This window comes from Hemitrygon akajei, chromosome 8, assembly GCF_048418815.1.
Source record: "Hemitrygon akajei chromosome 8, sHemAka1.3, whole genome shotgun sequence".
Taxonomy (NCBI): domain Eukaryota; kingdom Metazoa; phylum Chordata; class Chondrichthyes; order Myliobatiformes; family Dasyatidae; genus Hemitrygon; species Hemitrygon akajei.
In genome coordinates this window covers 11,967,895-11,990,976 of record NC_133131.1, presented here as the reverse complement: position 1 = coordinate 11,990,976, position 23,082 = coordinate 11,967,895, and the positions used below count along the sequence as shown (strand labels likewise).

The window sequence follows — 23,082 nt, the reverse complement described above, 5'->3', positions numbered from 1 at the left end:
CAGTCAATGAAAGCAAGCATGCAGGTACAGCAGGCAGTGAAGAAAGCTAATGGCATGCTGGCTTTTATAACAAGAGGAATTGAGTATAGGAGTAAAGAGGTCCTTCTGCAGCTGTACAGGGCCCTGGTGAGACCCCACGTGGAGTATTGTGTGCAGTTTTGGTCTCCAAATTTGAGGAAGGACATTCTTGCTATTGAGGGAGTGCAGCGTAGGTTCACAAGGTTAATTCCCGGAATAGCAGGACTGTCATATGTCGAAAGATTGGAGCAACTGGGCTTGTATACACTGGAATTTAGAAGGATGAGAGGGGATCTGATTGAGACATATAAGATTATTAAGGGACTGGACACGCTGGAGGCAGGAAGCATGTTCCTGCTGATGGGTGAGTCCAGAACTAGAGGCCACAGTTTAAGAATAAGGGGTAGGCCATTTAGAACTGAGATGCAGAAAAACTTTTTCACCCAGAGAGTGGTGGATATGTGGAATGCTCTGCCCCAGAAAGCAGTGGAGGTCAAGTCTCTGGATGCATTCAAGAGAGAGTTAGATAGAGCTCTTATAGATAGCGGGGTCAAGGGATATGGGGAGAGGGCAGGAACGGGGTACTGATTGTGTATGATCAGCCATGATCACAGTGAATGGCAGTGCTGGCTAGAAGGGCTGAATGGCCTACTCCTGCACCTACTGACTAATGTCTATTGTCTATAATGCTTTCTATAAACTTTAGCAGTTGAGAAACTGCATTCCAATGTCAGGAAATTATGTTGCAGCCTTATAAAATTCTAGATTGGCCACACTGGGTGAACTGCACCCAATTCTGGTTACCTGATTAAAGGATGTTAAAGCTTTGGAGGGTGCTGCCTGGATTAGGGAGCATGTGCTATAAAGAGAGGTTAGATAAACTTGGGTTGTTTTCTCTGGGGTGGGGGAGGCTGAGGGGAGACATAATAAGGTTTATAAGATTATGAGGGGCAGAGATAGAGTAGACAGACAATATCTTTTTCCCAGAGTTGAAATATTTAACACTAAGAGGAATGCATTTAAGGTGAGAGGGGATAAGTTCAAAGAAGATGTGCCGGGCAGGTTTATTTTACATTGAAAATGCGTGGTGCTTGGAATTGGCTGTCTGGGGTGGTGGTGGAGGTGTTCAAGAGGCTCTTAGATAGTCCCATGAATGTGCAGGAAATGGAAAGATGTGGACTTTGTCCCAGATTAATCCCAGAAGGGATTAGTTTAGTTGGAAGTTTGGTTTCTAATTTAATGGGTTTTGTACAACATCGTGGTCTGAAGGCCCTGTTCCTGTGCTGGACTATTCTAAACTGTCAGCTATTCAAAAAGACACACAAAATGCTGGAGTAACTCAGCAAGTCAGGCAGCATCCACGGAGAGGAATAAACAGTTGACATTTCGGTCCGAGACCTTTCATTAGGACTCGAATCAGTTGTCTGGAGTGGTGGTGGAGGCATTCATCAGGTTCTTAGGTCAGCAGATGAATGTACGGGAAATAGGATTTCCATTTCCTGCACGTTCATGCAGAAAGAAAAGACACAGATTTTGTTAAATTCAAATTTAGCTTTTACAATTAGTAAACACCTTTAAATATTAATCTGAAGTGCAAATATTGAAAACACAAGAAGGGTTAAGTAAGGCCACGTTTAAACCTGAGTGTAAGTGCTGGCACCTGCCTGAGACTCTTCTGTTGTTTCCCCGCATGTAAATTGAGAACCGTTCGGTTGTGGGCGAGCCTCCGGGACATTGTGCTCCCTGAAGGCTGACTTATACTTGTGCGTTGCATCTACGCCGTACCTACGCTGTACACTACACTGTAGAGTGACGTGCACCTCTCCAGAAAAGTTAGTCGCGTGTCGCGGCAACGCAGACTGCAGCAACTGTGATTGGTCTGCTTGGTAGCATCGCATTTGCTCCTACGCATTTCCGGTTTGCTTCCTCTCCGCCATGTCTGTAGGCTGTGCGTACACTGATACGAAACCAAATCGTCAGATCTACCTGCTGACATGCAAAAATCTGAAATGAATTTCCTCGTCCATGTCTGTCACGAAGAAACTCAACACGGTGGCATAGAAACCCCACCGCCAACTAGCGTTTTGGCACACACCAACACATGCTCGCTACAGCGTAGAGCAATGCAGAAGTGAAAATCAGGGTTACGGCGTAGGCTGCGGCGTAACCCGTACGCACAAGTATAAATCAGCCTTTACTGAACTGCAGAATCCAGGAAACTGCTGCCGACATCTGCCAACAATGCCTCATGAAATTGTTGCCAAGGCAACAAGTACTCCTGGCATTTCCCTACAAAAATCCAAGTCATAGACTTGAATGTCGAGCAGTTCCACTGCAGCTGCTGCCCGGCTTGAATATCAGCTGCTTTTTCAATTGTTGCCAATTTGCTGTCATCTTTATGACCACAAATAGTTTTGTTTGGCCAGCAGCTGCTCAAGAGAAACCACATGCATCTCTTTTAAAGAAGGGAGTGGGTGGGGAGATCACTGTTCCCTCTAAGCTGTGTGGTCGCGCAGTAACTGAAATACTCCCGCACACACAGCCTTTGTTGCTGTGCAGTTGCGTGGCAACGAAGGCCGTGTGTGCGGGAGCATTTCAGTTGTGTACAGCCACACACCTGCACAGCTTCAAGAGAACAGTCGGGGAAATTCCTTGAGTTTACGATCACCCATAACAATAATCTTGAATTCATACAATCCATTTTATAATTAATTGGGTGTTATTTTACCAAATACAAAGTTCTAAATAAATGTATTATCTGAGTACGTATACAGTATGTCAACATATGCTACCCTGACATTCATTTTCTTGCAAGCGTTTAAAGAACTACAATAGAATTTATAAAAAACTATAAATACCAAAGACTGAAATGTACAAATTTAGACAAATTGTGCAATTTTTAAAAAAGTAAATAATTATTACTGAGAGCATCAGTTGTAGAGTCCATAGGTTGTAGAGTCAATTTGTTGCTGGGGTGAGTGAAGTTACCCACTCTGGTTCAGGAGCCCGATGGTTGTAGGGTAATAACTCTTCCTGAACTTGGTGGTGTGGGGACCTAAAGCTCTTGTACCTCCTGCCCATTGGGCAGTGAGAGCCTATATTATACATGAGCAAGACAGAACCAAAAGAGTACAGGACAGGATGAGGGGGGCAAGTAAAGTGGGGAAAACAAACAGGACTATTTAGAGATACAGCATGGTAACAGGCCTTGTGAGTCCACACCGCCTGATTGAACCCCTGTGACCAATTACCCTGTTAACCCATATTTATTTGAAATGTGGGAGGATACCAAAGCACCCAGAGAAAACCCATGTGGTCAAGAGAGAATATACAAGCTCCTTACAGACAGTAGTGAGAATTAGAACACGACAGCACAGGGAAACGGCCATTCGGCCCTTCTAGTCTATGCCGAAACTTTATTCCGCTAGTCCCATTGACCTGCACCCAGTCCATAGCCCTCCAGACCTCTCCCATCCACGTATCTATCCAATTTATTCTTAAAACCTAAGAGTGAGCCCGCATTTACCACGTCAGATGCCCTTTCCTAGATCTTTTCTCATTTCCACAAAATTGGCCCTTCTCCAATTTAGAACCTCAACTCGAGGACCAGACCTATCCTTGTCCGTAATTAACTTGAAACTAATGACATTATGGTCACTGGACCCAAAATGTTCGCCTACACATACTTCTGTCACCTGACCTGTCTGGTTCCCTAATAGGAGATCAAGTATTGCATCTTCTCTCGTAAGAACCTCTGTATTTTGATTTAGAAAACTTTCCTGAACACATTTGACAAACTCCAAGCCAGCTAGCCTTTTCACAGTGTGGGAGTCCCAGTCAATATCCCCTACTATTACAATTTTCTGTTTCTTACATCGGTCTGCTATCTCTCTACAGATTTGCTCCTCCAATTCTCTCTGACTATTGGGCGGTCTATAATACAACCCTATTAGTGTGGTCACACTTTTCCCGTTCCTCAGCTCCTCCCATATGGTCTCTGTAGACAAGCCCTCTGGGCTGTCCTGTCTATGCACAGCTGTGATATTTTCCCTGACTAATAATGCCTCTCCTCTCCCTTTCATCCCTCTCCCTCTATCACGTCTGAAACAATGGAACTCCAGAACATTAAGCTGCCAGTCCTGCCCCTCCTGCAACCAAGTCTCACTAATAGCAATCCCACGTGCCAATTCACGCCCTAAGCTCATCTGCCTTACCTACAATACTCCTTACATTGAAATAGATGCACCTGAGAACATTTCTATCACGTACAAATCTTTGATTTCTGTGTATACATGCAGTCCTCGCATGACCTTTCTCCTTCTCCACCGCACTATCTGCTCTAACACTCTGGTTCCCCTCTCCCTGCAAATCTAGTTTAAACCCCCCCGGAGCAGCACTAGCAAATCTACCTGCAAGGATGTTAGTCCCCCTCCAGTTCAGGTGCAAGCTGTCCTATCAGAACAGGCCCCACCTTCCCGGGAACAAAGCCCAATTGTCCAGAAACATGAAGCCCTCCCTCCTGCACCATCTCCTTAGCCACGTATTTAGCTGCATTATCTTCGTATTTTTAGCCTCACTAGCATGTGGCACGGGTACCAACCCTGAGATTGCAACCCTGGAGGTCCTGTCCTTCAACTTTGCACCTAACTCCCTAAACTCTCTTTGCAGGACCTCCTCCTCCTTCCCATCCACGTCATTGGTCCCTACATGTACCACGACATCTGGCTGCTCACCCTCCCTCCTGAGAATACCTAGAACTCGATCTGAGATATCACAGGCCCTGGCACCAGGGAGGCAACAGACCATCCGGGATTCTCGATCTCTCCCACAGAACCTCTTATCTGTCTCTCTAACTACAAATCTCCTATCACTACTGCTCTCCTCTCGTTCCTCCTTCCCTTCTGAGCTGAGGGTCCAGTCTCGGTGCCAGAGACGCGACCACTACAGGTTGTCCCCACCAACAGTATCCAAAACGGTATACTTATTGTTGATGGGAATGGCCACAGGGGTGCTCTGCTCTTTCTGTCTATTCCCCTTCCCTCTCCTGACAGTCACCCAGCTACCTGCCTCCAGACTTCTGGGGGTGACTGTCTCCCTGAAACTCCTGTCTATTTCTGCCTCTGCTTCACGAATGATCCGAAGTTCATCCAGCGCCAGCCCCAGTTCCCTAACTCGGTTTGCCAGGAGCTGCAGCTGGATGCACCTTTTACAGGGTCACTGGCACTGTAATAGTGTTACACTAACCGTTATGCTGCCGTTTCTTCAGCAGAAACCAGCAATCTGAAATTGAAAATGCTGGAAGTGCATCCCATGTTAGATAGTGTGGTTGCGGAGAAGCAGGGTTTATGTCCCAGGTCAGTCAGGTGATACATTAGCTATATTCCTTCTTTAGTTGTCAGCACACCTGAGTGTTTCCAGCATTTTCTGCAAAGAAACTTAAGAAATGGGAGCCAGAAACAGCTATGTGGCCCTTGCGCCTACTCTGTCATTGAGTAAGATCGTAACTAATCGTGGTTTCAGTTCCATTTCCTTGCCTTTCACTACAAATACTGATTCCCAATAGACCAACAGCCTGATGAAGGGTCTCAGCCTGAAATGTTGGTTGTTTCCTCATTTCCAAAGATGCTGCTTGGCCTGCTGAGTTCCTCCAGCAATTTGTGTTGCTTTGATTTCCAGCATGTGTAGAATTTTTTCTTGTTTCTGAGATCAACAGCCTGTCTGTATCAGCCTGAATATATTCAATGACCTCATCCCCACAACTTCCTGGGGTGGAGAATTCCAAAGATACGTACTCTGAAAAAAGAAATTCCTTCTTGTCTTTATCTGTAATATCCGACTCCTAATTCTGAAACAAAGTCTCCGAGTTCTAAGCTGATCGAGGAAGGGAAATTTTTAAAAAAAGGAAAATCTTGTAGTTTGAGAATAAACATTTGAAGGCTGCATTTGGGCCATTTACCTTCTGGTTGAGGTTGCAACTGTACAGTTGAAGTTGTTGGGAACAGTCAAAGGTGAAATTCTTGTCCATGTGCCCTGCTGTTGGGATCTCCCTGCCAGGGGTGCTCACCCATCCTCACTTTGACCTGTGAATTTGTGCTGCCTCCCTGGCTGCTTGTACTCCACACTCTCCTCAACTCCTGCTTGCATTCTGACACCTCGGTCCATGGCTTTCTTTACTACCTCAATGAGAACACTCTCAGGTTGAAGAAACAATACCTCATACTCTCCTATGACCTTTCTCCTACGGTCCACTCTCCTCTCTGATCAGAATCCTTCCTCCCCAGCCTTTTACCTGGCTTCACCTATCACCATCTAGCTATCATTTTTCCCAACCCCCACTTCTTTATTCTGGCATCTTCCTCCTTCCTTTCCAGTCCTGAAAAAGGGTCTCAGCCCAAAACATCAACTGTTTATTCATTTCCATGGATGCTGCCTGACATGCTGAGTTCCTCCAGCATTTTGTGTGTGTTACCTCATGTTCTGTCAGGGTGGCCTCCAACCTGACAGCATGAACGTTGATTTCTCTAACTTCCAGTGATTTCTCCCTCCTCACCCTTCTCTCTTTTTCCTATTCTTTATCATGTCTCCCCTCTTATCCCCTCTCTTCTCCTCACCTGCCCATCACCTCCCAATGGTGCCTCTCCTCCTTCCCTTTCCCCCATGGTCCACTCTCCTCTCCTATCACATTCCTTCTTCAGGCCTTTACTTCTTTCACCAATCAGCTCCCAGATTCTCACATCGTTCTCCCACCCACCTTCCCCCTCATCCATCACCTGCCAGCTTGTACTTCTTCCTCTCCCCTCACCTCTTTATTTTGGCTTCTGCCCCCTTCCCTTCCAGTCCTGATGAAGGGTCTCGGCCTGAAACATCAACTGTTCATTCCTCTCCATAGATGCTGCCTGGCCTGCTGAGTTCCTCCAGCATTTTGTGTGTGTTCTACTTGCTCTCTTTCTGCCACCCCTGCCCTACAAGATCTTGCTCTGTGTTCCACACTCCAGACTTCCCCCTCTTCTTGACATGCTATTGTTAATTCAAGGTGACTGGCCTAAAACATGGATGAGAATGAGCCAGTAAGCCTCGATGCTGGTGTGTGGGCTACCTGACCATCCCAGATCAGCAGGAATATTAGTAGTCTTGGTGACATTTTAATATTTCAGTAGATGTCTGAACAGATGCTCCATCTGTTCTTGCTCCTGAAAGCCAAGTCTTCACATTACCAGCCAGTTGTTCTGGAGATGTTTATGAAACCAGTAAACCAGTGTTTGGTTACTGCAAAAACTAAAACCAGTGTAGGAGTTCCACATGTCATTTCCTGTATTACACTTGGATGGCTGTTTGCATGTACTGTATTAGTGAATTATTGATGCAAAAATCCACTCCTGCCGTCCCATAAACAGTGCAGAGCTGTTTCAGTTCTTTCCATTATTAAGCCAGGAAAATCTTTTTATATAGTTGCAAGACAAAGTTTGTGAACTCTTTGCCATTACCTGGCTTTCTGCATTAATTACTCATGAAATGTGGTCTAATCTTCATCTAAGTCATAATAGTAGACAAACACAATCTGTCTATAATAATAACACACAAACAATTGAACTTTTCATCTTTATTGAACACATTGTTTAATTATTCACAATCCAGGCTGGAAAAAGTATGTGAATCCTTGTAATTAATAGCTGGTAGAACCTCTTTTAACAGCAATAACCTCCACCAAACATTTCCTATTCAGTTCAGTTCAGTTTACTGTCATTTAGAAACCACAAATGCAATGCAGTTAAAAAATGAGACAACGTTCCTCCAGAATGATATCACAAAAGCACACGACAAAACAGACTACACCAGCAAATCCACTATAGGTGCTGATCAGACCTGCACAACAGCGATGAGGAATTTTAGACCATTCCTCTTTACAAAACTCTTTCAGTTCATCGGTATTTTTGGGATACCTTGCATGAACAGCCCTTTTCAGGTCATGCCACAGTATCTCATTTGGGTTAAGGTCTGGACTCTGACTTGGCCATTCCAAATCACAAATTTCCTTTTTAAACCGTTCTGTTGTTGATTTACTCTTGTGTTTCGGATCGCTGTCTTGTTGCATCATCTAACATCTATTAAGCTTCAGATGGCGGACTGCTACCTTGACTTTCTGCTGGAAAATATCTTGATACAATTTTGAATCTATTGCTTCCTCAACAATTGCAAGCTGTCCAGGCCCTGAGGTAGCAAAGCAGACCCAAATCATGATGCTCTTTCCACCATTCTTCTCAGTTGGGATAAGGTTTTGGTGTTGGTGTACGGTGCCCTTTTTCCTCCAAATATAGTGGTGTGCATTTCTGCCAAGAAGTTCAGCTTATGTCTTGTCAACCCACAGAACATTGTCCCAGAAGCATTGTGGTCTTTTACAAACTTGAGACATGCAGCAATGTTTTTTTTTTTGGAGAGTGGTGGTTTCCTCCGTGGTGTCCTTCCATGAACATCATTCTTTCTTTCTTTTTCTTTTTAAATCTTTTTATTAATTTTTAAGCAAACATAAATGAAACATGAATACAAAGTGTTTGAGAGTACATAGTTGATAGTTTAAGTAGACATTCAAATATATAATAATCAATAAATAGCCTCCCAAACTCATAGTATATATGAACAAAAGAAATAAAAAGGGAAAAAAAACTCAAAAAAAGAGAAAAAAAAACACTAACCAACATGGGCCATTGCATAATGTTAGATATATACAGTAGTGCCAATAACTCCAAACCTCCATCCAAATAATTAAGGATAATAAAAGTGAGGTTTAGGAAAAGACAATTTAACACATATGAAAATGTTGAATAAATGGTCTCCAAGTTTCTTCAAATTTAACTGAAGGATCAAAAACAACACTTCTAATTTTTTCTAAGCTCAAACAAGAGATAGTTTGAGAAAACCACTGAAATATAGTTGGAGGATTAATTTCTTTCCAATTCAATAAAATAGATCTTCTAGCCATTAATATAACAAATGCAATCATTCGTCGAGATGAAGAGGATAAGTGACTATTATCCACCATTGGTAAACCAAAAATTGCAATAATAGGATGCGGTTGGAAATTGATATTCAAAACTCTTGAAATAATACTGAAAATATCTTTCCAGTAATTTTGCAAACAAGGGCAAGACCAAAACATATGGGTCAATGAAGCAACATCAGAATGACATCTGTCACAGGTTGGATTAACATAAGAATAAAATCGAGCAAGTTTATCCTTAGACATATGAGCTCTATGTACAACCTTAAATTGTATTAGGGCATGTTTAGCACAAATAGAGGACGAATTGACTAATAGTAAAATTTTCTCCCACTGCTCAGTGGATATAAGACAATAAAGTTCTTCTTCCCATTCCTTCTTAATTTTTTCTGATACTTCTGGCTGTATTTTCATGATCATATTATAAATGACAGCTACTAAACCCTTTTGACAAGGATTCAGAGCTAAAATTCTTTCCGTAATGTCCAATGGACATAGTTTCGGAAAAGACTACTCATTATACAAAAAATTTCTAACTTGCAAATATCTAAAAAAATGGGTTTTAGGTAAATTATATTTATTAGATAGCTGTTCAAAGGACATAAAGCTATCATCCAAAAACAAATCACGAAAACATGTTATACCTTTTGTTTTCCATAAAACAAAAGCTTGATCCATAAAAGAGGGCCGAAAAAAATAGTTAGATATTATAGGGCATGATAAAATAAACTTATTCAAACCAAAAAATTTACGAAATTGAAACCAAATTCGCAATGTATATTTGACTATAGGATTAGTTATTTGCTTATTCAATTTAGATAAAGAAAAAGGAAGTGAAGATCCTAAAATTGAAAACAATGAAAAGCCTTGTACAGATTTACATTCCAAATTTACCCATTGTGGGCAAGCGGCTATAGTCGATTCTTGTGTCCAAAATATAAAATATCGTATATTAACTGCCCAATAGTAAAATCTCAAATTTGGCAAAGCCAAACCGCCCTCCTTCTTAGGCTTCTGTAAATATTTTTTACCTAGTCTAGGATTTTTATTCTGCCATAGATAAGAAGATATTTTGGAGTCAATAATATCAAAAAAAGATTTAGGAATAAAAATTGGTAATGCTTGAAATAAATATAAGAATTTGGGTAATACCATCATCTTAATAGCATTAATTTGACCAACCAATGACAAAGATAGTGGAGACCACCTGGTAGCAAGTTGCTTAATTTGGTCAATTAAGGGTAAAAAATTAGCTTTAAATAAATCTTTATGTTTTTTAGTCATTTTAATACCTAAATAAATAAAATAATCTGTAACAATTTTAAATGGTAAATGTTTATAAATTGGAACTTGCATATTTAATGGAAATAATTCGCTCTTATTAAAATTCAATTTATAACCAGAAGAGTTACTAAACTGAGCAAGCAAGGACGAAATAGCAGGAATAGATCTCTCAGGGTCAGGTATGTATAGTAACAAATCATCAGCATATAATGATAACTTATACATCCCCTCCCCACGAGTAATACCCAAAATATTAGGTGATTCACGAATGGCTATAGCCAAAGGTTCCAAAGCAATGTCAAATAGTAAAGGACTTAAAGGACAACCTTGCCTTGTACCACGAAATAGCTGAAAAAAAGGAGATCTTTGATTATTGGTAAAAACCAAAGCCAAGGGTTTATAGCATATTAATTTAATCCATGATATAAATTTTGAACTAAAATTAAAATGCTGCAATGTATTAAATAAATATGGCCATTCAACTCTATCAAATGCTTTTTCAGCATCTAAAGAAATGACACATTCTGGTATTTTGAGTGAAGGAGTATAAATAATATTAATTAATTTTCTAATGTTAAAAGATGAATAGCGATTTTTAATAAATCCAGTCTGATCTTCAGAAATGATTCGAGGTAATATATTTTCTAATCTAGTAGCCAAAATTTTACTAAAAATCTTAAAATCCGTATTCAGCAAGGATGCACTTTCAATAGGGTCTTTATCTTTTTTAAGAATTAAAGAAATAGAAGCTTCATAAAAAAGATTGTAGCAATTTGCCTATAATTAACGCATCATTAAAAATTTTACAAAGCCAAGGAGAAAGTATAGAGGAAAAGGATTTTAAAAATTCTGCAGTATAACCATCTGGACCAGAAGCTTTACCGGAATTCATTGAAAAAATAGCCTTTTTTATTTCAGTTTCCGTAATAGGTGTATCTAAGAATACACTGTCCTCTGCTGTTAATTTTGGAATATTCAATTTCCTTAAAAATTCATCTATTATAGAAGAATCCTCAGCAAATTCTGATTGATATAAGGAATTATAAAAATCTTGAAAGGCTTTATTTCTTTATGGTCAATCGTCAAAGTGCCATCTTGTTTACGAATCCTAGTAATCTGTCGTTTAACCAAAGCAGTTTTCAATTGATTAGCCAATAATTTGCCAGACTTATCTCCATGTACATAAAACTGGGTTCTAGATTTAATTAACTGATTTTCAATCGAAGAGGATAATAACAAACTATGCTCCATTTGAAGTTCCACTCTTTCTTTATAAAGTTCTTTACTGGGAGTCACTGAATAAATCTTATCAATTGCTTTGATTTTATCAACCAATGTTAATATTTTAGAATTAGTTTGTTTCCTAACTCCAGCAGAGTATGAAATAATCTGTCCACGAATAAATGCTTTAAAAGTGTCCCATAAAATTCCACTAGAGATCTCTGCTGTAGAATTTGTTGAGAAAAACAAATCAATTTGTTGTTTGATAAAATTAACGAAATCTAAGTCCTGCAATAAAATAGAGTTGAACCTCCAAGATTTAGCATTAATAGATGAATCCATTATCTTAATAGATAGCTTCAAAGGTGCATGATCAGAAATGGTAATAGAGTCATATTTACAATCGATAACATCTGTAAGTAAACGGTGATCAATGAAAAAGTAATCAATTCTTGAATAATTATGATAAACATGAGAAAAGTATGAAAAGTCTTTGTCATTGGGGTGTAAAAAACGTTAAATTTCGAAAATTGCTGAATCAGTCATGAAGGAATTAATAAGAGAGGCCAATTTATTCGGAAGAGCTTGGGTGGGCTTGGATCTATCCATCGAAGGGTTTAAACAACAGTTAAAATCCCCACCCATTATCAGCCTATACTGATTCAAATTGGGAAAGGATGTAAATAGACACTTTAAAAATTCAGGACAATCAGTGTTTGGAGCATAAACATTAACTAAAAAAACTTTTTGATTTAAAAAGTAGACCAGTAATAAGCAAAAATCTACCTTGTGGGTCTGAAATTGTTTCATGGTGTATAAAGGATGTTGAAGAATCTATAAAAATGGAAACGCCTCTTACTTTGGCTTGAGAATTCGAGTGATATTGTTGGCCTTTCCAAAACCTAAAAAAGCGTTGACTATCCACCTTCCTTACATGAGTCTCTTGTACAAAGATAACATTAACATTCATTCTATGGAATACTTTGAATATTTTTTTCCGTTTGATCGGATTATTTAAACCATTAGTATTCCAAGAAACAAAATTAATAACCCTATCCATATTGACAATATTTATTACAATTAACACATAAGGTTAAAAAAAAGATGAACTCATGAATCCGGAAGAGGGAAGTAAGTTCAAGGAGGAACCGGAAGTCAAGGCACTGCAACCATTTTTGTAGTTTCATATGAGCCCATGAAGTAAAACTAAGCATAAAGCAAGCAAAAAGAAAAGAAAGAAGAAAAATCCCCCTCCCTCCACCCTCAAAACCCCAGGAAAAAAGCCAAAAAGAGGCAAGCAAGCAATCTAACACTAAAATTACCCCCATATCTCAAGACGGCAACTCAAACAAAAAACAAGTTGAATAAAAGATACAAACCACCCATATTATAAGAAAGGGTTGATATAACAAAAATTAAAATATAAAATTAGTATTATATATATAAAACAAAAGGATTTTAAAAAAATTAAAATGATAAAACCCATAAATGAATAATATTGTATAAGTGTTTTAAAGGAAAGTTTGAAACTTATTCAAACACATCAAAACGGATGTGACGTTCCAAGCCCTAAGGTCTTTCCGGAAGAAGAAACGACATTTTATTTTAAAAAAAGATCTTAATATTTAAACGTTAAAAATATAAAAAAGTGTATACGAACTTAAAAGAAAACCCTAATGAATTACTTTCAAAACTAACAGATTAATAATTTGAAAAAATAACAAACTCAGAATAAACCAAAAATGGACTTTTACCATGTATAAAAAATACATGTAAGCCATACATTAAAAAAAACATCATTTTATAAAAGATCCAAATCTATAAACTAATTATTACATTAGTCAACCCGATAAAATGTTATTCTTCAAGAAATCTTTGAGCATCCGTTGGAGATTTGAACAGCCGATAAGTTCCGTCTTCAAGAGTAACTCAAATGTGCTGGAAATAACAACGCTTGCTTGTAGCCTTTCTGATGAATTTCTGATATAACCGATTTAAAAGCCATTCTTGCCCTTAAAACTTCGGGACTGTAATCTTCCAGAATACGGAATTTAAAATCTTGAAAGCTGATCATACCCTTTTTCCATGCAGCCCGAATCAAACGCTCTTTGGTATGAGGATAATGGATCTGGAGAATTACTTGTCGTGGTTTCAAACTTGAATCTGAATGAAAACGAGAAATGCAATGTGCACGGTCGATTATTAGAGGGGAATCCAGTACTCCTGAGCCAAAGACATCCATTAAAAATTTGGAGGAAAAAACAGTGAGATCGCCATTCTCAAATTTTTCCGGAATCCCAATTAACCAAAGATTTTGTCTTCGAGAGCGGTTTTCAAGATCAGTGATTTTAGATTTATAACGATCCATCTGTTGAGAAGTCGAAACTTGCTGTTGTTGCAAAGTTTCAATTATACGATCTCTCTGGCGAGCGGCTTCTTCAAGAACTAAAATACTTGCTTGTTGTTTTTGTGACTCCAGTGTAAGTGCTTGAAGTTTTGCGTCAAATGTCTTTAAAGTTTCATCGAACGTAGAAGGCTTTGCGGTTAATTTACTCTCCAGTTTTCCAAGTCTGTCGTCCATAAGATTCGCAATTGCTTCTAAAGTTACCGGTTCTTTCGACTGTTTCGATTCCTTTGCTTTAGACATTTCAGCAAGTTGAAAATGATTCAAACGGTTGAAAAAAATTTCATTTGTTTAAACCCCTTTAGAATAGATATAAAAAGATCAATTAGGGGGTGTTTGTAGGTTAAAAAAAAGTAAAAGGATTGGAGCAAAGCCTAAAACCGCTTCACTCCATAAGCGCCATCTTGAGATCAGAACATCATTCTTATTCAGTATTTTTTCTTATAGTGAACACAATGACAGAGACTTAAGCAAGTAAGTTCTTTGAGTTCCTTTTTACCTCATTCTGCATTGCACGTTGTGCTCTTGGTGTGATCTTTGCACAATACCCACTCCTAGGGAGAGTAGCAACAGTACTGAGTTTCCTCCATTTGTAGACAATTTCTCTTACTGTTCACTGCTGAACACTCAGGTCTTTAGGAACGCTTTTGTAGCCTTTTCCAGCTTCATGTGTCTCTACAGTTCTTCTCCTAAGGTCCCCTGAAAGTTATTTTGATCGAGACATGGTGCATATGAACAGATTTTTTTTCTGAGAAGAGCAGGCTCTGTGAGTAACCTCACTTTGTGTGTCATTTATCGGGCAGGGCACTTCTACAACCCACACCTCCAATCTCATCTCATTGATTGGAACACCCGACTCCAAGTAGCTTTTGTAGAAGGCATTACCCCAGAGGTTCACATACTGTTTTGAACCTAGACTGTGATTGTTTAAATGGTGTACTCAGTATTGACAAGAAGTTGTTCAATTGTGTGTTATTAGTTTAGGCAGATTATGTTTGCCTATTATTGTGACTTCAATGAAGATCAGACCAGATTTTATGAGTAATTAGTGCAGAAAACCAGGTAACTGCAAAGGGTTCACAAATAGACAATAGACAGTAGGTGCAGGAGTAGGCCATTCGGCCCTTCTAGCCAGCACCACCATTCACTGTGATCACGGCTGATCGTACACAATCAGTACCCCATTTCTGCCCTCTCCCCATATCCCTTGACCCCACTATCTATAAGAGCTCTATCTAACTCTCTCTTGAATGCATCCAGAGACTTGGCCTCCACTGCCTTCTGGAGCAGAGCATTCCACATATCCACCACTCTCTGGGTGAAAAAGTTTTTCTGCATCTCTGTTCTAAATGGCCTACCCCTTATTCTTAAACTGTAGCCTCTAGTTCTGGACTCACCCATCAGCGGGAACATGCTTCCTGCCTCCAGCGTGTCCAGTCCCTTAATAATCTTATATGTTTCAATCAGATCCCCTCTCATCCTTCTGAATTCCAGTGTATACAAGCCCAGTCGCTCCAATCTTTCAACATATGACAGTCCCGCCATTCCGGGAATTAATCTTGTGAACCTACGCTGCAATCCCTCAATAGCAAGAATGACCTTCCTCAAATTTGGAGACCAAAACTGCACATAAAACTTTTTCTTGCAACAGTATATGTACTTTCATAATAAATTGACTTTGAACTTTGAATGTTGATTCCCTCTACCCCCACCCCAAACAAGACACTAAAACATCAGAGCACCTGAACAAGAATTCCTGCCTTTTCTGTTCCTTTCACTCAGTTTATACCCATTGAGAAACAGAGATCAAAGATCTCTTCAGTTCTCCTTACAAAATTTGAACCCCCAAACAAACTCAGCTGCCTGAGATGACATATGATGCATTAGTCAGGGGGAAAAACCACGAGGTAACATGTAACTCTGTAAAACCACACCTGGGATATTGTAAATGGAGTGCTGTGTTGGAGGGTAGCATTAGATTGAAGGTTAGAAGTTCAGTACAACATCATGGGTTGAGGGGCCTGCTCTGTGCTGTACTGTTCAATGTTCTAAGAAGGTCAGTGGTATTGTGGGAGTGCAAGCCATCATCTTCACAAGAACCAAAGGCTGAAACTGACACAAAGCAAGCGCACTTGTTGACAAGGACTCCAAACCTCACAGCCATGAAGCAGTTGATTGTAAAAACAGCCATACACGGTTACTGGCACTACTGAGGTCCAATTGCACGCTGAAGATCCAAAGGGTTTGCAAACATAAACACTTTTCTCAGGCAGGGTGTGGAGATGGTTATATGGCATGAAAATAAAGACATGATCTGGTTGAATGGCGCAGGGAGCTAAACAGCCTTCTCTACTCACGGGCTACTCAGCACAATCCTCACTCATTTGATTTGATGCAAACTCAAGGTTCAAAGACTAATAAAGTGGAGGTGTTGGTGAGCTTTCCTGATTGTGTCACGTGTGTGCTGGGACCACGAGAGGTTATGCAAGTTGTGCACTGCCGGGAGCTTGAAAGTGCTCGCAGTTTCCACTGCTGTGTCGCCAGTGTGTAGAGGGTGTGAGTGGTGCGAGTTCTCCTCACGTCAATAACCATCTCCTCTGTCTTGAGGAACTGTATGGTTCAATGTACATGTGACAAATAAAGCTCATCTCTAATCTTCAAAAGCCTGTGTACTTGGGAGCTTAGAACTGGGCTGTGAAATTTATGGGTATTATACAAATATAAATAACTGGAATAGATAGATAGATAGATACTTTATTCATCCCCATGGGGAAATTCAACATTTTTTCCAATGTCCCATACACTTATTGTAGCAAAACTAATTACATACAATACTTAACTCAGTAAAAATATGATATGCATCTAAAATTAACCTTTCAAAAAGCATTAATAATAGCTTTTAAAAAGTTCTTAAGTAGTTTACTTAAATACATTGAGTCCTAACCCCGGCACTTTAACATATCTTACTCCTGGCGGTAGAATTGTAAAGCCGAATGGCATTGGGGAGTATTGACCTCTTCATCCTGTCTGAGGAGCATTGCATCAATAGTAACCTGTCGCTGAAACTGCTTCTCTGTCTCTGGATGGTATATAGCTGGAATTTAATCCTGACAAGTGCACAGTAATGCCTTTAGGAAAGTCATATATGGTTAGGAAATGTACTCTAAATGAGGAATGTTAATGAACAGAGACATAGGGTGCAAGTTCATAGTTCTTTGACAGTGGCAACACAGGTTGATACGTTGGTGAAGGCGGCATTTGGCATGCTTGCCTTCATAGTTCGAGGCATCGATAAAAGTTACCCTACAACTTTGAAACTAAACAATTTTGTAAATCAGTGGCTTAGCCATACGTGGTATGTTGTGTTGGCCTTGCCTCACCATAAGAATGATGTGATTGTTCTGGACACAGTGCAGGGGAGATTAACTGAGATGTTGACTAGATTAGGATGTTAGCTATGACAAGAAATTGAATAAACTGGGCTTTTTACCTTTGACTGGGGGGGGGGGCCTGATAAAAGTATAAAGGCGGTTCCTGGGTTAAATTTCATTTAATTTTTATTCTGAGAAACAGCACAGAACAGGCTCTTCCGGCCCAATGTGCCCACACTGTCTAATTACACCCATGTGGCATTTAACCTACTAAACTGTACATCTTTGGAATGTGGGAGGAAACCCACACGGTCACAGAGAGAATGTACAAACAGTGGAGAGAATTGAACCCGGGTCACTGGTGCTGTAATAGTGTCCATTATCCACTAGGCTGCCGTGCACTCATCAGGATTCTGTTGCTGAAAACTCTCCATTTTTTGTAGTTACCCCTATCATATCACCATACATACATGCACCATCATTCTTTTACTTCATTGAATAATCACCCGAATGCACAACAAAATTAACAGATGTACAGTGTATTCACTCATCAATTCAAACATCCTACTAGGATTATTATCAGCTTGGGAGGATTTCTGTGTTGGGAGATTTGTAACTCAGGGAGCTCCTGTCTTAAGATTATGAAAGGCATAGATTGGTTTTTTTTTTGCATGGTGCAGGTATCAGAAACAAGACAGTACAGATATAAGGTGTGAGGTAGGAATTTTAAAGGGGATCTGAGGAGTGGGTTCTTCCTCATAAAGTGGTTGATACCTGAAATGCATTGCCAGAGGAGATGGTGGAATCAAATACATTTAATCGGCAAGGCACAGAAGGATATGGAGCTAGTGCAGGCAATGACATTAGTGTAGATGGACAAAGAAAAGGTTTGCCATTGTGGTAAGGGCCATTTCTGTACTGCACAATACCCTGTCATCATAGATAACATCTTCTGATCCATTGCCCCATAGCTGCTTCCCTGATGTTCAGCTGTGATTTGGTTGGTAACATTTCTTTTTAAAGTGACTCTACTTTCTTAGATGTTTGCATAGATTCAGCATGTGCCCAAAACCTTCCACAAGCTTCTGCAGGTGCACAGTCAATACCCTACACTAGGGGCATTTAAGAGACTCTCAGATAGGTGCGTGGATGAAGGGAAAATGGAGGCGATGTGGGAAGGTGGCATGATTAATCTTGGAGTAGATTAAAAGGTCAGTACAACATCCTGGGTGGAGAGGCCTGTACTGTTCAATGTTCTGAGAAGGTCAGTGATGTCGGAGGAGCCAGATCACTGTAAGCCATCATCTTCAGAAGAACCAAAGGCCGAAACTGGCACAAAACAAGTGCACTTGTCGCCAGGAGCTCCAGACATCACAGCCACGAAGTGAATGATTGTAACAACAGCCCACACGGTTACTGAGATCCAGTGGGTTTGTAAACACAGAGACTTTTCTCAGGCGGGGTATGGAGGTTACGGCATGAAAGTAAAGATGTGATCTGGTTGAATGGCACAGACCTGAGTAGCCTGTTCTACTCACGGGCAGTTCAGCACAGTCCTCGCTCATTCCATTTGACACAAGATTTGAGATTGAAAGACTCATAGAGGCTTTGACTATCTTTCCTGATTGTGTAGCTGCCTCCTTGATGCTGTGCTGTGCTTTGGTTGGTGGCATTTCTTTTTAAAGTGCCTCTACTTACTTAAAACTGTGACATACATCTGTTGATGCACAATGGAGAGTGTCCTAACGTTGCAACATGGCAACTCCAATGCCCAGGAACAGGAAAGGCTCCAGAAAGTGGTGGACGCTGCCCAGTCCATCACAGGCAAAGCCCTCTCACTACTGAGTACACTCACATAGAATGCTGCATCAAGAAAGCAGCATCTATCATCAAAGGCACCCATAATCCAGGCCATGCTCTCTTCTAGCTACTACCATCAGACAGGAGATACAGAAACTTCAGGTCCCATACCACCAGGTTCAGGAACAGTAATTACCCTTCAACCATCAGCCTACTGTACCGGCATTGATAACCTCACTCACTATGAACTGCTTCTACTAACTACAGACTCACTTTCAAGAACTCTTTACAACTCATGCTTTTTTTTGCACCCTCTTCTTTCACATGTTGATTGTTCATCAGTTTTTATTTACATATATTTTTTAGAGATTCTTTATTTTCTTGTAAATGCCTGCAAGAAAAATAATCTTGAGGTAGTATATGTTAACATGTGTACTTTGATAATAAATTTACTTAGAAATGTGTGTACTTTATGGTGACTGACATTCACTCTGTACTTGTGTGTTTCCGTAGGAATTGATAAAGAGAACGTGGAACTCTCACCAACATCGGGACACGCCAACAGTGGGCGAATCCGTCATGGGTCTGCAAGTCAAGTGCAGAAGCAACGCAGTGCTAGCAGCTTCAAGCGCCCCAGCATTAAAAAGATTGTGTGACGTGTTCTATGACTGACCCACCCGGCCTGGTCAGGCTACGGCCAAGTGGGCCCTTCCGCTCCCCCCCAAAAAAAGATGCTCTCTTCCCGTCACATGGGACTTGCGCCGTCCAACTAACGGGCGAAGATTGCTCTGCGACCGGACACTCATCTTAGTTCCCTTTCACACCGTCAGTATTCTCTGCAGTTTCAATACAAGAGTTCTTGTTCATGGAACTTAGCGTTGCAAAGAGAGAATCCGTTTTAATTCTGTCACCTTTACTTTAGTGGGGGGAGGGGGGGAAGGCACTGAGATTCGTATCAACACTGTAATCGCTGTCAAAACATGGAAACCATTAATTGCAGAAGGGAAGGTTCTAACCTAATCGCCTTCTACACGATAAAGAAAAGTGCTTAACCTCTGTTTACAGTTCAGTTTTCAGCGATCAATAGAAATGGCTTAATGGGTAGCAATTAATCATGTCTGTTGGTGATTTTTGCTTTGAGGGTACCCTGTGTTTAGAGAAAGAAACCTTTTAAGCTGTAGGTACAGTAACCAAACATCATGTTTAAAGCACATTTAACTCACCGAAGTTAGGTCCATTGCAGCAATCATAGAAAATGTACATATCCAATACATTTATTTTACTGATCCGCAAATAGCAAAGACTTTGTCTTTCTTTTTATATTTGTTTACAGTCCTGGAAAAACTATGAATTAAACTATGATATGCAAGAACTTTGCCAAAATAGGTAATTATTACAAACAAAAAAAAACTTAGTATTAAATTTGTGGTATTCAGCGAATGTGACTCCTTTAGGGACAACTGTGTAGATGCCGTTAATGTCTCAAAAATAAAACTGAAACGGCACCTCTATCTTGTGCATTTAACAAAATATTTTGGTGTGATTTCAAGACGATTCTGTTCACAGTTGAATGCGGATCAACTCGGAGCAGGTGACCTGAGGCTAACATGAGTATCTTCGATTTAGTTTCCAGGTCAACACACCCACACCCCACAAACGTTCACATGCGCACACAATTTAAAACTCAAAGGTGTTTTCTCTCAGTCAATGTTATGCAACAGACCTTACTGCAAGAAGTCACTGCTAGTGTTGGCCACAGAGTTTTTTTAAACTGCAGTATGTTCATCTGTAAATAGTTTTTGTGTAAAATTGAGAAAGGTATATTTACTACACTGTAAATACATGTGATGATATATTGTATTATTTTGCTTTTTGTAAAGCAGTTAGTTGCTGTACATGTATAACATATGAAATTTGATTATTCTAGTGTCAGTAATGTTAACTTCTCTCTTCCCTTCCGTTGCATTTTATGTCATTAAAAGAATCAAAAAGAAAATGGCTTTTAATGTTACTCACGAGTGTTATTGGGGAAAAATGTCCCATTAGCAGATGTTACAAACATTTTAATTCTGTTTATGATGCAGTTTAAATAACTTCTTCTGGATGGTGGACTCTACTTCCCCATGCTACACTCAGTGGCCACTTTATTAGGTAACCCTGTTCGTTAATCCAAGTATCTAATAGGCCAATCACGTGGCAGCAACTCAATGCATAAAAAACATGTGGACGTGGACTAGAGGTTCAGTCATTGTTCAGACCAAGCATCAGAATGGGGAAGAAATGTGATTAAGTGACTTCGACTGTGGAATAATTGCTGGTGCCATATGGTTTGAGTATCTAAGAAACTGCTAATCTCCCAGGATTTTCGTGCACAAGTCTCTAAAGTTTACAAAGAATGGTACCCAAAAAAATCCAACAAGCAGCAGTTCTGAAGGGCAAAAATGCCTTGTTATTGTGAGGGTCAGAGGAAAGTGTCCAGACTGGTTCAAGCTGGCAGAACAGTGCCAGTAGCTGAAATAACCACGCATTACAACAGTGGTGTGCAAAAGAGCATCTCTGAATGCACAACCTATCAAACCTTGAAGTGGATGGGTTGCATTAGCAGACCACAAACATACACTCGGGTGGCCACTTTATTAGTTTTAGGAGGTACAATCCCTCGTCTTTTATTTTGAATGTTCCAATCATTCCTTTAAAAAAAATCAAGAAATTCATCAGATATTTATTCTGAATCACTGAAGTATGAAATTATTTGTGAAAGAAATGCGATCTTTTGGTAGTTCAAATGTAGAGTTACACAGACCTTTTCATGGGATCAATGTCGTGTGCCAGCAACTAATTTGCCCTAGAACCCTGTTAGTTTTTCCAATACCTCATTTCTTCTGATAGTGATTTTGGTAAGTTCTTTAATGTTCTATGAAACTGCCCCATCTGGTTTTTGTGATATTTACCATGACCTCCATCATGAAGATTGATGAAAAGTGTTGGATTAAACATCTGTCATTACCTTTGCAATTTTCTTTCATGAACAGTTTTTCACTTATTAACTTTGATTCAGAGTCAGGTTTAAAATCACTGGCATGTGTCATGAAATTTGTTGACTTTGCAGCAACAGTACAATGCAATGCATAATAGAGAAAAAAACTGACTTATAGTGAGTACGTGTGGGTGTGTGTGTGTATATATATAAAAGAAATAGTTAAATAAGTAGTGCAAAAAAAAACAGAAATAAGTAGTGAGGTAGTGTTCATGGGTTCAATGTCAATTAAGAAATCGGATGGCAGAGGGGAAGAAGCTGCTCCTGAATTGTGGTCTGCGTGTCTTCAGGCTTCTGTACCTCTTTCCATGATGGTAGCAATGAGAACAGGGCATGACCTGAGTGATGGGGGTCCTTAATAATGGAAGAATCCCTGAAAAATTCTGTTTTCTGAACTCCCATTAGTTTGTAAACTCTGGCTTTTGTTTTTATATTTTATTAACCAGGTGGTTCACTTTTCTTATAAATTCCCTCTTTCTAATTAGAATAAACTTCTGCTGAGCACTGCGATATTTACCACTGTTCATCTGCTGATCTCTCCTTTAGCCAGTGTTCCTAAGCTACTCTGAACAACTCTTTTGTATTTTTGCAGTTGCCCTTATTTAACTTAAGTTTGTTGTTTTTGGTCATGTGATGTTTGCCCATAAACTGACTCTGGAATTCTGATGAAGGGCCTCATCCCAAAATGTCAACTCGTCGTTCCTCTCCATTGATGCTGCCTGACCTGCTGAGTTCCTCCCAACGCTTTTTGTGTGTGTGTGCGCGTGTGTGTGTTGCTCTGGATTTCCAGCAAATGCAGAATCTCTTCTGTCTGAAATTCTGCCCAGCCGTGTTTCACAGCTTCTCAAAGGATATTTAACTGCAAGTTCTCTTCTTAATCCTGCCTCAGTCAATTAGCATATCTAAAATAACCAGTTTTCTGGGTAGGTTCTGCAACATTTTTCTCTCAGAA

At 39.9% G+C, this 23,082-nt stretch overlaps 1 protein-coding gene across 6 annotated transcripts in view; it reads left to right on the top strand.

Moving 5' to 3' along the window:
- LOC140731641 (neurofibromin) overlaps positions 1-21,091 on the top strand; it is a 359,419-nt gene extending 338,328 nt beyond the window's left edge. For all 6 annotated transcript variants that reach the window (XM_073053261.1, XM_073053258.1, XM_073053260.1 and 3 more), the window contains one exon: positions 19,607-21,091. In XM_073053261.1, the coding sequence (XP_072909362.1) occupies positions 19,607-19,749 (143 nt within the window). In that variant the 3' untranslated portion in view covers positions 19,750-21,091. The remainder of the gene's footprint in view (positions 1-19,606) is intronic.
- Positions 21,092-23,082: the final 1,991 nt, after the last annotated feature.